The sequence below is a fragment of the Scyliorhinus canicula genome, chromosome 21 (genome assembly GCF_902713615.1).
Source record: "Scyliorhinus canicula chromosome 21, sScyCan1.1, whole genome shotgun sequence".
Lineage (NCBI taxonomy): Eukaryota > Metazoa > Chordata > Chondrichthyes > Carcharhiniformes > Scyliorhinidae > Scyliorhinus > Scyliorhinus canicula.
This window is the reverse complement of record NC_052166.1, coordinates 66603094-66620973: the sequence shown is the minus strand read 5'-3', so window position 1 is coordinate 66620973 and position 17880 is coordinate 66603094. Positions and strand designations below refer to the sequence as shown.

The following is a 17880-nucleotide window of genomic DNA, read 5'->3' as shown; positions in this document are numbered from 1 at the left end:
GTAGTCTAAATAATGTCTGCAAGGGATAGCATATAGACAAAGAATGGACAATTGGAATGCATTGAAAAAGCTTCTGCGAGAAGAGAAACCATTTGGCAGCACTCTATTTTCAGTGATTCAGGCAAGAGTTGAACCACGGTACGCAATGCTCGAGATGGACTGGGGTGGAGAACGTAAAGGTCAGTGGCGTCAAAAGTGACATGTCAAGGAGGAAGATGAGGAGGCCACAGTGCAAACATCGTGCTTCACATCTTGATTATCCCTCTTGCTACTGGCAGTTGATTATAGCTATTGGTAGGTCTATGAAATAAGGAGCTGAATGATATGCCTATTGAAATTATTTCAGTTGGTGCAGACGTTTAAACTGCATTATTGGACAAATAAATTAGATGTTGGGTGGTTCTTTTCTCAGAAAGTAGAGAGCCTCTGAGACAATGTCCTGGCTAACATGGGGGGTGTTAACTATCTGTCTTCAAGGGGTGGCACAGTGGTTAGCACTGCTGCCTCACAGCACCGAGGACCCTGGCTTGATCCTGGTCCCGGGTCACTGTGCAGAGTTTGCAAATTCTCCTGTATCTCACCCCCACAACCCAAAGATGTGCAGGCTAGGTGGATTGGCCACGCTAAATTGCCCTTTAATTGGGAAAAAATGAATTGGGTGCTTATCTAAGAGGGCATTGGACTGATTCTTGAATGTAGAGATCACATCAGAACTATTTTTATAGATAACAGCTGGTCTGGTTTCAGTTACCTGAGGGTTTGAAGATGCATCTTCAAACTCTTATTGTCATTCTTTTTTCTGTGAAGAACCAATGTAGCTGCAGCTAATTGTTATTTGCAGGCCTATGGATTTAATGGTAACTCAGGAATGCATGGTTAATTCTTTAATTTTACTGTAGTGAATTTATCATAAAATACAAGTAATAAATTACAATATGAACAATGCTATGTTTATAACATGAATCAAGTTCCTGTCAATCTCCCTGGTATTTTTCATACAAAATTAATCTTTAATATATATATTTATATAAAGTACATTGTTTAAGCAAACAGCTAGGTATTTTTCCTTCATAATAAAGCAGTACTTCTGGTTTTCAGAATTTCATGTTTTTAATTCTTATGAGGGATCAAGTAGTTCTACTCTTACTCCATCCCTTGGACTATATGCCACCTACGGCTAGAAGAATGACTAACTGCCTGCTCCCAAGCCTTTGCTAATGGGAGTATTTAACAGCAATCCAAAGTGAATCTGATCCAGTTTTCTTTTGCTTCAATGGAGAGTACTGAGTCTTCCACTTGTAGGTGATCAAGATCAGAAAATACAAATACAGGGAAAGCTTGAGATCATATCCTTCAATATTATCAAGTCTTCATCTCTTGTCATTTAATATCAGTGCTTTTAACTTTCCTCTGTTAACTTTTGATGAGTTATAAACATATTTATGAACTAAATAAAAGATACAATGAAGAGAAGTGCAATAAGTTTAAAAATGACTTGTATCCCCCACAAATCCCAAGTTATATGAACATACTCAGTGGGAATTAAAATTGGTGTTTGAACTGTGAGCGAATACAATTCCTGGAGTTAAGTGCTGCTGTGGAGGTGGGCCAGACATATTCCCCACAAGTAGAGGACAAAAAGAAGAGGTCAAAAGGAAAAGGTCAGAGCAAGCCATATACACACTTAATTATCCTCACTGCATCCACAGAAATCTGGGATCAGCTGCCTATCCCGTCTTCTCCGCTCAGGAACATGACATGCAAGAAAGATAAACAATAAAATTTCCATTAGTTTTTACAAAATAAATTTAGAGTATCCAATTCGTTTTTTCCCAATTAAGGGACAATTTATTGTGACCAATCCACCTACATTGCACATCTTTAGGTTGTGGGGTGAGACCCATGCAGACACGGGGAGAATGTGCAAACGCAACATGGACAATGACCCGGGGCCAGGATCGAACCAGAATCCTTGATGTGGTGAGACAGCAGTGCTAACCACTGCACCACCATGCCACCCTCGTCACAAAGTTAGTTAAAAGGCTACTGAATATATCCAGAAGAGAAAAGGCAGAATATACTTCCCAGTTTGCTGGTGGGGGCAGGCAGAGGAAGTGAAATAATCCCTTACAACGATTTAACCCTTCACTGGACAAAACAGTACATTTTATAATTGACTGTGAATCTTTACTGTGGTTATCAAATGATAAATTTCGCCTAATTCACTTCAAAATTTGCCTGCAATCATTGGTAATTTAGTCGTCACTGCATGGCACTGTACATGGAGACGGGAGAAAATCGATGGGGCCAGTCTTGCTCCAGAGAACAATCATCTATATCCCTACTCGCAGAACGGCAGCTTTAAGAGATGGACAGTTGGATGAGGCAGTTGTGTTGGGAGCAGGGAAATGTATTGCATTCAACTTATTCCCACAATCACTTCCCAAACAAATATCAAAACGGTGGGAAAATGCTTGAAAGAGGAACTTCCCATTCACAATGGGAATTTCTTTACAGCAGGAGGCCAGTGATGCGCTTGCTTTTGCCAAACACCAACAACAGTGTATATCTGAATAAAAAAACTCTAACCTAGCAACCCTGGTCTTGAATTATTTAACATGATGATTCATCCCATTACAAGTGCACTTGTTGCTATGGGACCTAATCATCCTAATGCTTTAGTGTATAGTTCATTACCAAATCGATGAATAATTGCATCAATTCCCTGTAATGATTAAGGTTAATGCATTGATTCTAGAAAAGGGTAATAAAATGCATTCATAGAATGAAACTCAGAGGACTAGTGTTCTGGTCACCTTGGAAATTAAATGTCAACATTTAAGTTATAGGAGTGAGCAGCAAGTGTTTCAAATGTTGTGGCCACAAGAGCTTCAACTTGCCCGAAAGCAAGCTTTCAGCATTCTCACAAGTTATGGCAGCACATTTGAGCCTTAGACGTCCGTCATCTTGTTAAAGATCAGCCACATAGTCAAAGCCTTCAAACACTGCTTGTTCCTGTGCAGTTAGTGGGCGGAAGTCACAAACTAGCGAAAGGATTGGTCTCTGGGATGTGAATTCTTCATCAAAGTTCTGGACATCACACGGGCTGCTTAGTTTTGGGACGAGTGGTGGTTTTGCCCTTCGAGCTAACAGGGCTTCCCAGTCCACTTGCTGTAAAACAAAGTTACAGATGATAATTTAGGTGCACGGTGAAAACATTTAAATATAAAATGAAAACTACACAAAGTAAAGGCACCAAATTGCATGCAATGCACATGCATTTATTACTCACCCTGAAAAACACCTCCTTTTTCACCTCTTCTGCATCCTGATCTCCAGCTCCCAGTCGACGTTCTGGATTCTTTCTCAGAAGCTGAACAATGAGGGAGATAAAAATGTGATCTGAAACTCCTTGTTAATTTGGGTTTGTGTTAACCACCTTCTCTTTGGATATGCTGTTTGCAGATAAAGAGCTGCAATCCTGGCAGACTGACCTTTCTTATGACTGAAATAGCCTCTGTTGAAAGGAATCGTGGGTAGCGGACTTCATCATTGACAATACTATCAAATATCTCGTCATCATCATCTCCCGGAAAGGGGCACTGCAAGTAACCAAAAACACACGCTCAATTACTTTCCAGTGTTAAAATGAATGAGCAAGGCCCAATGGTGTAAACTAATTAGTACAATGGAAATGCAGAATTTTTTATTTCTTCCATTTCCTTTACTATATGTTTAACTGCTGATGAGTTTAATTCATAAATATATTTTTTAAAAATAGAGTAACCAATTTTTTTTTCCCCATTTAAGGGGCAATTTAGCATGCCCAATCCACCAACCCTGCACATCTTTGGGGTTGTGGGGTAGAAACCCATGCAGACACAGGGAGAATGTGCAAACTCCACACGGACAGTGACCCAGGGCCGGGATTCGAACCTGGGTCCTCAGCACCATAGTCCCAGTTCGGTTTTGGTGGCCAGGGGGGGTTTAAATTTTAAATCAATCTTGTTTAATGGAATAAGGTGGGCCAGTCTGGCTCCAGAGAACAATCTATATCCCTACTCGCAGAACAGCAGTAATAGCAGCTTTAGGAGATAGACAGTTGGATGAGGCAGTTGTGTTGGGAGCAGGGAAATGTATTGCATTCAACCTATTCCCACAACCACTTCCTAAACAAATATCAAAACAGTGGGAAAATGCTTGAAAGAGGAGGTGGCGCTGAGAAAACACAGGGATGAAAAGCCTGAAAGTAGAAGTTGTTTGACTGAATCAGAGGCTTCTCAGAGCTCCGGTGGAGAAAATGTCGAGGCAGCCTCTGTGACTCCAGCCACTCCACTAGCGGTCGAGATGCTTACTAGCACCATGGTGACAAAATTTGACAAATGCTGACGGGTTGTGTCGGACAAATCGATGGGGCTTTTCACAGTAACTTTGAAGCCTACTTGTGACAATAAGCGATTTTCATTTCATTTCAAGATGCTTTAGTTCCCATTTGTTTGTCATCGGAGAGGACCAACAAAATGGTAAAAGAACATGGTGACACGATTCAAGGCACGGAGGTGTCCCTTTCGAGGCTAAGCGACCAGATTGCCTCTCTGGAAGCAGAGATGTCACTGATGGCAGATTTGAATGATATGCTGAAGGCCCAAAGTGAATGATATGGAGAATCGTTCCAGGAGGCAAAATATCTAGATTGTGGGGTTGCCAGAGGGGATGGAAGGCCCAACTCAGAGATACAAGATGGTGAGGGAGGGTAGACTCACGTCCCCTACTGAGCTGCATCGAGCCCACCGGACACTCCGACAGAACTGGATAAAGCCCCAACGAATTGCCGTGAGCAGTAATCATGAAGTTTCACAGCTTCCAAGAAAAACATTGGGTCCGGAGATGGGCAATTGAGCATTGCGACTACAAATGGGAAGGCCACACCATCTGTTTTTAACCTGGATGAGTGAGCAGAGCTGGCAAACAAGCAGGTGCCGTTCAACATGGCCAAAGCTGCCCTGTATAAAAGCAGAGTCTGGTTTGATGTGGTGTACCAGGCACAGCTAAGAGGAAATTTGAGGGGAAACATTACATTTTTGATGTGCTGGAGGAGGCGGATTCCTTTGTAAAGAAGCATGGACTGGTTGTGGGTTGAGTGAGGAAGAGGGGGTGGGAATCAGGGATAGTTTGTTGATGGTGATTGCAGATTTTTCTTTGTTTAATCTTGTTAATGAGTTTGGCGGCCATCTTAGTGGCCCTGGTTGCTGTACTTTCTACGTAACTGCTGCATTATCCCTCATGGTGGAAATGGAGTCTCCAGATCGAGGGGGGTGGGAGGCCCCTAATTCGTTTGGTTACCTGGAATGTCAGGGGATTGAATGGCCCAGTGAAAAGACAGAGGGTATTTGCTGTAAAAATTTAAATACCAATGTGGTGTTTCTGCAAGAGACATCAGACTAGGGTGGCACAGTGGTTAGCATTGCTGCCTCACAGCGCCAGAGACCCAGGTTCAATTCTGGCCTCGGGTGGAGTTCGCACTCTCCGTGTCTGTGTGGGTTTCCTTTGAGTGTTCCGGTTTCCTCCCACAGTCCAAACGTGTGCAGGTTAGATGGATTGGCAATGATAAAACTGTCCCTTACTGTCCAGGGATATGCAGGTTATGTGGCGTTACAGGGATCGGGCAAGAGAGTGGGGTAGGGTTATCTTTCGGAGGGTCGGTGTGAACTTGATGGGCTGAATGGCCTCCTTCGGCAGTGTAGGGATTCCATGGTTCTAAGTTTGCAGAAAGGGATATTTCCTTTTTCTCCCATGTTCACCAGGTATAATCACATATCGACTCTTTTGTGGTGGAAAGGTTTCTGCTTCCTTGGTGGACGGAGCAGGTTACTCAGGATTGTGATTTTAGATTATGTCGCACATTTTGATTTGACACTGGAGTCAGGTCCCTCCTAGCATCCATGGAGATTGGATACAGCATTATGATGGTCCTTTCCCCACGACAAGTTTTGATTTCAACTATGTGCAGTGCTGGATAAACTATTAACACTACAAAGAAGGTGCAGGAAAATCAAGTTATCTGGTGCCTGTCTCTCACGGGTTATTTGCAAAATGGAGTAACGGGAGAAAAGTTCCTGTATTCCCCTGTGAATATAAATTAATTCCAGTCAATATAATATTGTTGGATATGGTAGCATAATGGCTATCCATAGAATCCCTGCAGTGCAGAAAGAGGCAATTCAGCCCATCGAGTCTGCACTGACCCTCTGAAAGAGCTCCCTAACCTAGGCCCATTCCCCCACCCTGTCCCTGTAACCCCACCTAACCTACACATCTTTGGACACTATGGGGTAAATTAGCATGGCCAATCCACCAAACTAGATTTTTGGACGTTTCATGTCCAGAGACCTGAATTTATAATCCAGAGATGAAAGTTCAAATTCCACCACAGCAGCTGGAGAGTTTTAATTTGAGGAATTTAATAATAATCTTTATTGTCACAAGTTGGCTTACATAAACACGGCAATGAAGTTACTGTGAAAAGCTCCTAGTCACCACATTCCGGCACCTGTTCATGTATACTGAGGGAGAATTCAGAATTTCCAAATTACCTAACAGCACGTCTTTTGGGACTTGTAGGAAGAAACCGGAGCACAGGTTTTTGGTGAAATTATTGCATCAGAAATGGTCATAAATGAAACTTCTAGATTATTGTAAAAATCTCTTTTATCCATTAGGGGAGAAACCTGCTGCATTTGCATGGTCCATCTCCTCCTAACTGCCCTCTGAAATAGCCCAGCAAACTAGTCGGCTCTGACAGAAGATGGCTCACGATCACCTTCTCAAAGGAAATTGGGATGAGTGCTAAATGCTGACCTTGGCCTTTAATGGGATGTGGATGTCGCTAGAAAGGCCAGCATTTGTTACTCATCCCTAATGCCCTTGAACTGACCTTGCTCGGCCATTTCAAAGGGGCAGTTAAGAGTCAACCACATTGCCGTGGGTCTGGAGTCATATGTAGGCCAGGCCAGGTAAGGATGTCCGATTTTCTTCCCTAAAGGACGTTAGTGATTCATATGGGTTTTTCCAACAATTGCTAATAATTTCATGGTCACCATCACAGAGTAGCTTTCAGTTCCAGATTGATTAAATTATTTCAAATTGCACCAGCTGCTGTGGTGGGATTTGAACATTGGTCAAATTGGGGCTAGTTTAGCACAGTGGGCTAAATGTAATCCAGAATAAGGCCAGCAGGGGTTCAAATCCCATACTGGCCTCCCTGATCAGGCGCCGGAATGTGGCGACTGGGGGCTTTTCACAGTAACTTAATTGAAGCCTACTTGTGACAATAAGCGATTATATATATATTATATATGATGTGTACAGCACAGTGCTCTAGGAAGCAAAGATCTCACCTCTCCCACCAACATTTCAAAAATAAGGACGCCCAGACCCCACCAGTCAACCGCTCGTGTGTACGAGGTCTCAGTCAGCACCTCTGGAGCCAAGAACTCAGGGGTTCCACAAAAAGTGTTTGTGTAATCTCCAGAACCCATTCCTGCAAAAAGATATATTTCAATTCAATGCAAAGAAAACTTGCAAGTTACATGTATATAAGACAACAGCCTAAGAGGGTCACTCAATCTCTAAAATTCTGACCCTTGAAGACAAATAAAGCAAGCTTAAAGAAACCCTAATGACTGGGAGTGCCCCGCTCTCACCAGCCACCAAACGAAAAGCATCAGCAGGTAGAATTATTAAAACAGTTTTTGCTGGAGCCTTTCCTTGGTTTGGTCGTGTCAATCAGTGAACAAAACAACACAAACGATGGTTGCTACTTGTTGAGCATCTGGCACAGACCATACTTTCCATTCCAGAGAACCCTGGTAAAGAGCTCCATCTGGAGGTTTGAATGGGGCATGATCCTGCATCAGACTCCGGCTGAGGGCATGATCCTGCATCCCTCGGGTACCTCCCTCACACACATGCTTGTTCTGCGTTTTAGAGCCTGGACAGCTGAGTAGCGCCTGGCTAATCAAAACTGGGGACATACCAATTCTCTACTCATTCAACACTGACTGATGGATGCCAGCTCAGTAGGAGTCACTAGCCAGAAATGGGACCATTGACTGATTTTACAACCCCACCTTTCCAGAAGCTGGCACCATTTGTACCCCACTGCCAGCTTGGTTGCAATCAACTAACTGAGAATGAAACTGGGAACTTTCCCAGTGAGTGTATTTTAATACTGCTACTCAACAGTCAATTAGGGATCCGATGAACCATTATTTAAAATTAAAATGGAGAAACAGAAAATGGTAGAAATGCACAACAGGACTGCATCTGTGGAAGAGAAAATAAAGTTTTGGGTCTGAACTCATCAGAACTCTAAACTAAACAAGCCATGATATCAGAGCAGGAGGAGCCCACTATTTGGCCCATAGCCTGCACTGGCCATCAGAATTATACCTCGTCCCACTCGCCGTATTCCTGTAAACTCACACTTCTGTCTTTCCAGATAGAAATGCAATCCCCTTTTGAAAAATTGGATCAAACCTGCCTCCACCCCCAACTCAGGAAGTTCATTCCAGACTCCAACCACACTGGGTAAAAAAAAAAACCTTAACTCACATCACTTCTACTGATTAAGCCCATTATTTTGAATCTGTGCCCTCTTGACACTGGTGTCCCAACTATCTCCTCCTCACCCTCTCCTGCGCTCGGCTGCACTTGACCCTCCTTTCTATGAGCTGGTTCCCCTGTTCATAGCGAGGTGATGTAGTCTTCTCAATGCACTTGTCCTCATCTGCAAGGGCAGTAAAATAATGTTCCTTGGCCTGATATGTTACCCAGAGCTGGGAAGAGCATCCTGAATCAGATTTTGTTTTTATATAGGGCCGACTTTGCTTGATTAAATTCCACCCAGCGCTTTGCCAGGTCCGCCCCAATGTCCGGGGTAGACTGATTTTATGTCCCTCCCAGTTACATGCCTTCAACTGTCTGGCCCAGCGAAAGAATCTTTCCCGGTCCTGGTAACTGTGCAGCTTGGCCATTACCACTCTCGGCTGCTCTCCCGCCTTTGGTTGGAGCGACCTGTGAGAACTGTTGATCTCCGGCAACATGGGGAAGCTGTCCCTCCCCATTAGGTTGCCCAGCATTTGGGCCACATAGTTGGTTGGGTCCCTGCCCTCAATTCCCTCCGACAGACCCACTATTCGGATGTTCTGCCACCTTAACCGATTTTCTTAGTCAACGACCTTCCCTTGCCAGCCACCAACCGCTTGATTTGGCCTCCAGGCTGAGGATTCAGCTGCTCTGGTCCGTCAATGTCTTTGCAAGCTGCCTTATTGTGCTCCCCTGAGCTTCCAGTCTCTTTCCCATGCCGATGAGAGCCATCTGGCATGCCAGCTAGTGCCTCCGCCTCCTGGCCTTCATGTTGTCCCTCATTGCCTTCAGATACCTACCTGATGAGGAGCGTCTTCCATCCATCACCGGGCCGGGGAGGGGGGTTTAAATCGGGTCGCCGATCTCCCTCTCTTGGGGACCCCTGGCCTTGTGGGTCCGCTGACCAGCTTGCTCACCGCTCTCGTCCCTTGTCGCAGTTCTTGGTGTCCCTGCGGCCTCTTGAACTGCTGCTTCCTAGCATTTTTGCTGTATTTATTATTGTGGAGGGGGGAGGGGATGTTTTAGTCCGATTTTGTGGGCCAAATTCAGTCAAAAGTGTCTATTTTGTTGTCTTACGTAGGAGAGCCACTCTGCATATTCCCATCTCCGGAAGTCCCCCTTGGTACTACTTTTGAAAATATCCTCACCAGTTAATACTCTACTTCCCACTGCCAGTTTTTCTCCTCACCTCACTGAAATTCCCCTCAGATTGCCATTCCATGCCAATCTAGTTTAAACCGGTCCCAATGCCTCAGAAATCTAAAGCTTTGAAGCTGCATGTGGCGCAGTGGTTAGCACGGGGACTGTGGTGCTGAGGACCAGAGTTTGAATCCCGGCCCTGGGTCAATGTCTGTGCGGAGTTTGCACATTCTCCCCGTGTCTGCTTGGGTTTCAGCCCCACAACCCAAAGACGTGCAGGTTAGGTGGATTGGCCACGCTAAATTGCCCCTTAATTGGAAAAAAATAATTGGGTACTTTAAATTTAAAAAAAAGAAATCTAAAGCCTTATTCAATTTCTTCAGCCAAGTTTCGAATTACTCAATCTTCCTGTTATGCTCACCAGCGTGTGGCAATGGTAGGGACCTGGAGACAACTGCTCAAGGACCTGATTTTCAATTTCCTTCCAACTCCCTAAAATCTGCTTTCAGGACCTCGTCCTTTTCCCTACCTGTGACACTGAGCCCAATTGGACCTTGACCTCTGGCCGTTTGCCCTTCTCCAAAAGAATGTTTGCTTGCTTCAAGGGAAACAAGGAAGTTTACCTTCTTTGCAGAGCCCAAAGTCACCAATTTTAATATAACCTTCAGCATCCATCAATAAGTTGTCCAATTTCAGATCCCTGCGAGAGATGGAGGCAAAAATAAGTTGCAGATCTACAGTCATGTTTATTGCAGGTAGAATTGAAAGAAATTAGTTACATAAATCACATACATTTTGGCAAGTCTTCAATCCCCTCTTGGGAAAATATTTTCAGCTGTGTTGTGCCAACTTAAGTGTATTTCTTTGCAGCACTGATTATACTGCGAAACTACAAGCACACATACTATAACAGGCAGCAAAACTAGGATGCAGACTGCAATCTGCAATTCCTCAAATGTCTCTTTTTTTCAATGGTTTCCCCCAACCTCTTTCAACTTCAGCCAGAAAAATAGGAGTTGGTTGATAGGGCTGGGCTTCCCATATTCAAGACCAATAAATCTTTGTAAAACTGATTCCCTTTCCTTTTTCGACAGAGTTCCAACTCAGCAAAGAGATCACCATCTTGTGGCTGGTTGGGAATTGCCATGAGTCGCTCAATGATGGCAAATAAACTGCTACAGTAGACTAAGCAAGGGCATAAACTTAATCCTACAGAATAAGAGTCTAATGTTCCAATGAAAGAGTTCAAATATAATAGTTATTGAAGAGTTAAGACCGATATTTTTAAGCCATCAGTTACCTGTAAACTATATTTTTTTCATGTAGAAATTGCAATCCAAGGATAACACAGGCTGCATAAAACCTGGAGAGATATCACAAAATATCAGTCACTAACTAGAAGACAATTTGATTATGATAATAAATGCACAGATTAAAAATAAATAAATTTAAAGTATCCAATTATTTTTTTCCAATTAAGGGCCAATTTAGCAGGCCAATCTACCTACCCTGCACATCTTTGGGTTGCGGGGGTGAGACCCACGCAGACACGGGGAGAATGTGCAAACTCCACATGGATAGTGACCCCGGGCCAGGATTCAAACCCGGGTGCTCAGTGCCATAGGCAGCAAATCTAACCATTGTGCCATGTGCCGTCCTATGCACATAGATCTGATCAAAGTCAGCATCCTACTCACAAATAAGACCGTGACTTTCCTGCGAATAACGTCTAAGTAAAGTCAATTTACGAATTCCATTCTGCCCTAGGACTGTGTCCGAGAAGCTGAATGTGGAAGCAGCTTTTTATCTCTAATTCCAGTTCTCCACCCTTTTCCATTTCCTGAATGCTCCTTTGTGATGAGAGATGTATATTTGTATGATTACGTTTTGTGTGCAATTAAAGAAAATGGTGTGAGAGTCCATGGTTAATAGGGGACGGTTACTAGAGACAGGTTGTCTGTGAGGTCTAAGAGATGAAAGGTTAAAAAAAGTGTTAGGTTTAAGGTTATGGTGGGATTTAGTTACAGGTACGACACAGTGGCACACTGGTTAACACTGCTGCCTCAGGTAACTGTGTGGAATTTGTATTTTCTCCCTGCGTTTGCGTGGGTTTCCTCCCAGTCCAAAGATGTGCAGGTTAGGTGGATTGGCCATGCCAAATTGCCCCTTAGTGTCCAAATGGTTAGGTTGGGTTATAGGGATAGGGTCGGGATGTGGGCCTAGGTAGGGTAATATTTCCGATGGTTGATGCAGACTCAATGAGCTGAATGGCCTCCTTCTGCACCGTAGAGATTCTATAATTCTAAATAGGTTGGATCTGAAATTTGCATCATGAGATAAGTGGGAAAATTGTTTTTTTTAATTGTAGAATTTCAAACGAGATCAACAAGAGGTAACAAGGAACATTTGCATCTTACAGGGTTCCATGAGTGAACAAGGGGAGATATATTCAATTTGATTGACCCAAAAGTACAGACAAAATAGAAAATATTTGGAGAAGTTGAGTTCAAAGAGGTGTTTAAGGACAGTGGAACCAGCAATGAAAGGAGGGAAAGCTATTTAAGGAATTTGATATTTAACTGAGTGGAGCTGCTGTGGATGAAAGCCCTGAAGACCAGCTCCTTTGTGTAGAATGCTAAGAAACTGAAAGTTGAGGCAGCCACCCACTATTAAACTGGGTCTTTGTTTAAGGAAAGTCTTTGTTTAAGGGAACAGTTCATTTCTGAATCTCCTTTTGGAATTTCACACTGTGTCTGAGCAGTCATGAGATGTATCTCTATTTAAGTAACAACAATTCCTAGACTTGGTAATGTTTACTGGATTTTTATGGTTAAAATTGTTAAGGGATTGTTGTCAAAAAAGGTAGTTAAATTGACTGAGCATGGGCAGCACGGTGGCCTAGTGGTTAGCACAACTGCCTCACGGCGCTGAGGTCCCAGGTTCGATCCCGGCTCTGGGTCACTGTCCGTGTGGAGTTTGCACATTCTCCCCGTGTCTGCGTGGGTTTCGCCCCCACAACCCAAAGATGTGCAGACCAAGTGGATTGGCCACACTAAATTGCCCCTTAATTGGAAAAAATGATTGGGTAATCTAAATTTATTTAAAAAAAAATAAAATTTGACTGAGCATTTTTTGAGGAGGGGGGTCTGTTCTGCAAGACTGTTTTAACTGTGTAACTATTATCTTGCATTCTCAAGCTTTTTTTAAATGAATCATTTAATGTATCATCTGTGGTCATAACAGCTTACATTATGATTATCTTTTAAACATCTCAAACTTACTCTATGTCCAATATCTTGAGATGTGAATTCCAACCATTTTTTTTTTTTGGAAAGATGGAATTTAACATTCCCTAGTTCTGGATTCACCACTAGAGCAATCACTATTCACTAACTTATAATTTCCCTTAATTACTTTAATCGCAAATCTGATCACCTCCCGGAATGTATTTTTATTTAAATTTGTTCTTGGGATGAGAGTCTCATTGGCAAGGCCAGCATTTATAGTACATCCCCATCTGTCCTCAAGAAAGGGGGTGAGCCACCATTTTGAATCACTACAGTTCATGTGGTGTAGGTACATCCAGTGCTTAGGGAGGGAACGTAACACATTAGTGTGAAACATAACGAAGACTGCTTAGTCTCTCAGTAGCTAAATAATTTCATCCCATCATTTGGTCTGTGCGGAGTCTGCACGTTCGCCCCGTGTCTGCGTGGGTTTCCTCCAGGTGCTCCGATTTCCTCCCACAGTCCAAACATGTGCAGGTTAGGTGGATTGGCCAGGATAAATTGCCCTTAGTGACCAAAAAGGTTAGATGGGGTTATTGGGTTACAGGGATAGGGTGGAAGTGAGGGCTTAAGTGGGTCAGTGCAGACTCGATGGGCCGAATGGCCTGCTTCTGCACTCAGGCTACCAACGACCGCTCTGGGCCACTGTCCGTGTGGAGTTTGCACATTCTCCCTGTGTTTATGTAGGGTTCACCCCCACAACCCAAAAGATGTACAGGCTAGGTGGATTGGCCACGCTAAATTGCCCCTTAATTGGAAAAAATGAATTGGGTACTCTAAATTTTTTTTTTAAAAAGAGAAAAAAAAAGTTATATTCGCCTCCTGGCTATTAAGCGAAGGCAAGAACACCCGGTCTCACTCCAGAGTAGAAAGAGAAGGACAGGGTGTCCAACCGGTTCGGGTAGGCCAGTACGGGAATTGAACCCGCGCTGCTGGCATTGCTCTGCATTGCAAGCCAGCTATGTAGCCAACTGTGCTAAACCAGCCTCTTGGGTTCTCGGGTTATCTGCAAATTCCCGGCTATTGTGCCGAGAAAAGAAACCCGGTATCCAGCAAGCTTCGGACAAGACCAAACTGCATGTGTGTGGTCAGCCGGTTTAAGTGAACAGCGGTCACACTTGTTCTCCATGTCTCGAAAGAATCCACTAATATCCACATCACAAAGCAATCCATGGGATCCAAATCTTATGGATCACTTACCGAGTTTGTGGTTCAGAGAAGACATTGCAACGAATGTGCATCATTAAGTCTCCTCCAGGTGCATACTCCATCACAAAGCAAACGTGATTTGTGGTTTGAAAGCATGCAAAGAGGTTCACAAGGAAGGGATGCTGTGTAGAGCTCGCTGTCTCAAAGATTCGCTTCTCACACATTAGGCTAAAAATAGAAGACAGTAACAGACTTAAGGATACAGGAGGATTCAGTGGTGTTCAAAAATCTTCATTTCTGTAGGCTCACATTTCAGAGAAGCAGTAACAATTAATCTAATCAAGAAATTATAATCTGTTATAATCACGAAGAGGTCACTTTATGAAGTTCCAGAGGGTATTTTTAAATTTTTTTTTTTTATATACATAATTTACTATAAATTTTCACTGTTAAAGGACTTTTCCCCCTTTCTGCATATGGTTTGCAAGTGGTTTTCATTTTACACGATTCTCACTTCCCCCTTTGTAGCTATGCCAAGACAGCTATAACTTGCATCTACCCAACAATGTCCTGTCCACAAAAAGCAGGACAAATGCAATCCAGCCAATTATTGCCACAGTCTATTCTTAATCAGGGGTGCCCGCTGTCACCGCTACTGTTCATATTAGCGAAAGAGCCCTTGGCAATGGCCCCTAAGGGATTGGTAGAGTGTCAGGGGATTAGGTGGGGAAGCAGGGAATACCAGGTGTCGCTATACGCAGATGACCTGCTATATATATGTTTCAGACCCGCTGGAGAGCACGGGGAGGTTTACGGGCCTACTCGAGATTTTGGGGCTTTCTCCGGTTATAAGCTGAACGAGGGGAAACAGGAGGTGTTCAGGGTGAACGAGTTGGGTAGGAGAGCCAGCTTCAGGGGGGAGGGGCTACCATTCAAGTTAGCCAGGATAGGTTCAGCTATTTGGGGATCCAGGTGACCGGAGAGTGGGCAATGCTGCATAAATAGAACACAACAGCAGCATGTTGGAGGAGATCAGGGTGCGATACAGTGCATCTGACTCTGGCAGGGAGGGTTCGAGTGGTGAAAATGAATGTCCTGCCAAGATTCTTATTCAATATTCCAGATGCTCCTGATTTTTGTACCAAAGGATTTTTTCAGAAGCTGGATACAATTATTTCAGAGTTTGTGTGGGCAGGGAAGGTGCCATGGCTAAAGAGGACCCTATTGCAGAGGCAGGTTGGCGTTATCGAATTTATTGCATTATTATTGATCGACGATGTGGAGAAGGTGAGGTATGGTGGGAGGGAGAGGGGACAGAATGGGTTAGGATGGAGGGAGAATCCTGAAGGGGGTCCAGTCTGAGGGCTATGGTGACAGCAGCGTTGCCACTGGCTTCAAGGAGATATAGAGAGCCCAGTTGTACAGTCCACGATTAACGTGTGGAACCATCTGAGGAGGCATTATAGGATAATGGGGATATTGGTATTAACGCTGCTATGTGAGCCAGGGGGGACGGACGGTATGTGTAGGAATTGGAGAGAGGAGCAGCTGGGATGAGAGATAAATTGGGGAATGTGGAGTGAGGCATTAAACAGGGTGAACCTGACCTCCTCGTGTGCGAGGATGAGCCTGATACAGCTTAAGGTGGTACATAGTGGGCAGCACAAGTGGATAGTATTGTGGCTTCACAGCGCCAGGGTCCCAGGTTCGATTCCCCACTGGATCACTGAGAGAGTCTGCACGTTCTCCCCGTGTCTGCGTGGGTTTCCTGCGGGTGCTCCGGTTTCCTCCCACAGTCCAAAGACTTGCAGGTTAGGTGGATTGGCCATGCTAAATTGCCCTTAGTGACCAAAAAGGTTAGGAGCGGTTATTGGGTTACGGGGATAGGGTGGAAGTGAGGACTTAAGTGGGTCGGTGCAGACTCGATAACCAAATGGCATCCTTCGGCACTGTATATTCTAATAGGGTGCATATGACTCAGGTGAGGATGAGTGGGTTCTTTCAGGGGGTGGCAGACGAGAGAGAGAAGTGTGGGTGAGGACCAGTGAATCATACACATATGTTATGGTGCTTTGAGAAGCTGGAGAGATATTTGGGTGGAGTGTCTAAACAAAGATTGTGGGGGAGGTGGTCGGGCCAGACCCTCTGGTGGCGATCTTCGGGATATCGGAGAAGCCGGAGCTGATGGAGGAGACAAAGGTCAATGTCATGGCCTTCGCCTCTGTTGCCTGGCGGAGAATTTTATTGGAATGGCGGTCGACAACGCTGCCAGGGGTGGCGGCCTGGCTGGGGGACCTGTAGAACTTCCTCCGGTTGGAGAAAGTCAAGTATGAACTGAGGGGCTCAGCGGAGGGCTTTGAGACAAGGTGGGGGGTGTTCGTGGCCAGGTTTGAGGAGCTGTTCATCGGAGGGGGTGCGGGTGAGGAAAGAGGAGAGGGAGGCATGGGGTGAAAATGGGAAAAAAAAATCTGTACAGACATTGGGAGATGGGGAGCATGTTCCCCAAATTATTTATGTTTTGTAACTGTTTGAATAAATGTGCAAAAAAAAAAGCAGCTCCCAGACCAGGAGAAAACTTGAGCTTCGAAATACGTTACAGCTAGGCACAACAGGTGATCAAATGTATTTCAACATTGCCGCCATCCCTCCCTGTGGGGAAACCCTTGCTCACTCAATGGCTTTCACACCATTCCTCACTGTGGGGAAACCCTTGTTCACTCATGGCTTTGACTCCATCCCTATCTGTGGGGAAACCCTTGCTCACTCAATGGCTTTGACACCATTCCTCCCTGTGTGTAAACCCTTGTTCACTCCATGGCTTTCCAACAATCGTACAGCAGGGAATTCACCAAGTGAGGAATTATTGCACAAAGTTGTTAGAACACTTGAATCAGTAGCATCTTTGAATCAAGGGTTTATGTCTTAGGGCTAGATCTCAAACATATTATTGACCAGAATTGGCCGATACTCAAATCCACAGACATATTTTTTTTTTTAAATGATTAAATTACAACCCCTAGTGATAAGGCACAAAGGGAGATGTGATAAACAAGTGTTCATGGAGCTCCAGGGAGTGTGAACTGGTTCCAGATTACAGTCACACAGAAGTATTTTTATTTTTTCTAAATTGCAATGTTCCCTATTTCCCAGTAGATCAGCGAGTTTATCCAGCATGTAACGGAGCCATACAAACCAGGAAGGTCCAGATTCCACTCCCAGTCAGTGTTGGCTGTCCTGATCTGTCAGATTCAGGAGAAACATCAGCAAGGAATTTTCTTCCCCAGTTATCAGACTCCTAAACGACCGTCTTATGGACTGACCTGATTAATACTACACTCCTGTATGCTTCACCCGATGCCAGTGTCTATGTATTTACACTGTGTATCTTGTGTTGCCCCATTATGTATTTTCTTTTCATGTACTAAATGATCTGTTTGAGCTACTCACAGAAAATACTTTTCACTGTACCTCAGTACACATGACGATAAACAAATCCAATCCAATCAAAAGTACACATGCAATAGCACCTGCTTTAAATGTGATGCTGCTGCAGTCAAATAGCTTTCCAAAATCAAGCCCGACTCCAGTACTGATGTATGTTGACTTTCCAGTAGGGATTACAAACTAGAGTCAGGCTGTGAGAATGGCAGCCAACACG

The 17880-nt window shown here is 44.1% G+C and overlaps 1 protein-coding gene across 1 annotated transcript in view; it reads right to left on the bottom strand.

Moving 5' to 3' along the window:
* Nucleotides 1-107: 107 nt before the first annotated feature.
* LOC119955565 (serine/threonine-protein kinase N2-like) overlaps nt 108-17880 on the bottom strand; it is a 55080-nt gene continuing 37307 nt past the window's right edge. The window contains exons 16-22 of the mRNA XM_038781883.1: nt 14274-14450; nt 11087-11149; nt 10410-10486; nt 7398-7540; nt 3495-3602; nt 3293-3373; nt 108-3171 (exon numbers count right to left, since the gene is read on the bottom strand). Of these exons, the coding sequence (XP_038637811.1) occupies nt 2971-3171; nt 3293-3373; nt 3495-3602; nt 7398-7540; nt 10410-10486; nt 11087-11149; nt 14274-14450 (850 nt within the window). The 3' untranslated portion in view covers nt 108-2970. The remainder of the gene's footprint in view (nt 3172-3292; nt 3374-3494; nt 3603-7397; nt 7541-10409; nt 10487-11086; nt 11150-14273; nt 14451-17880) is intronic.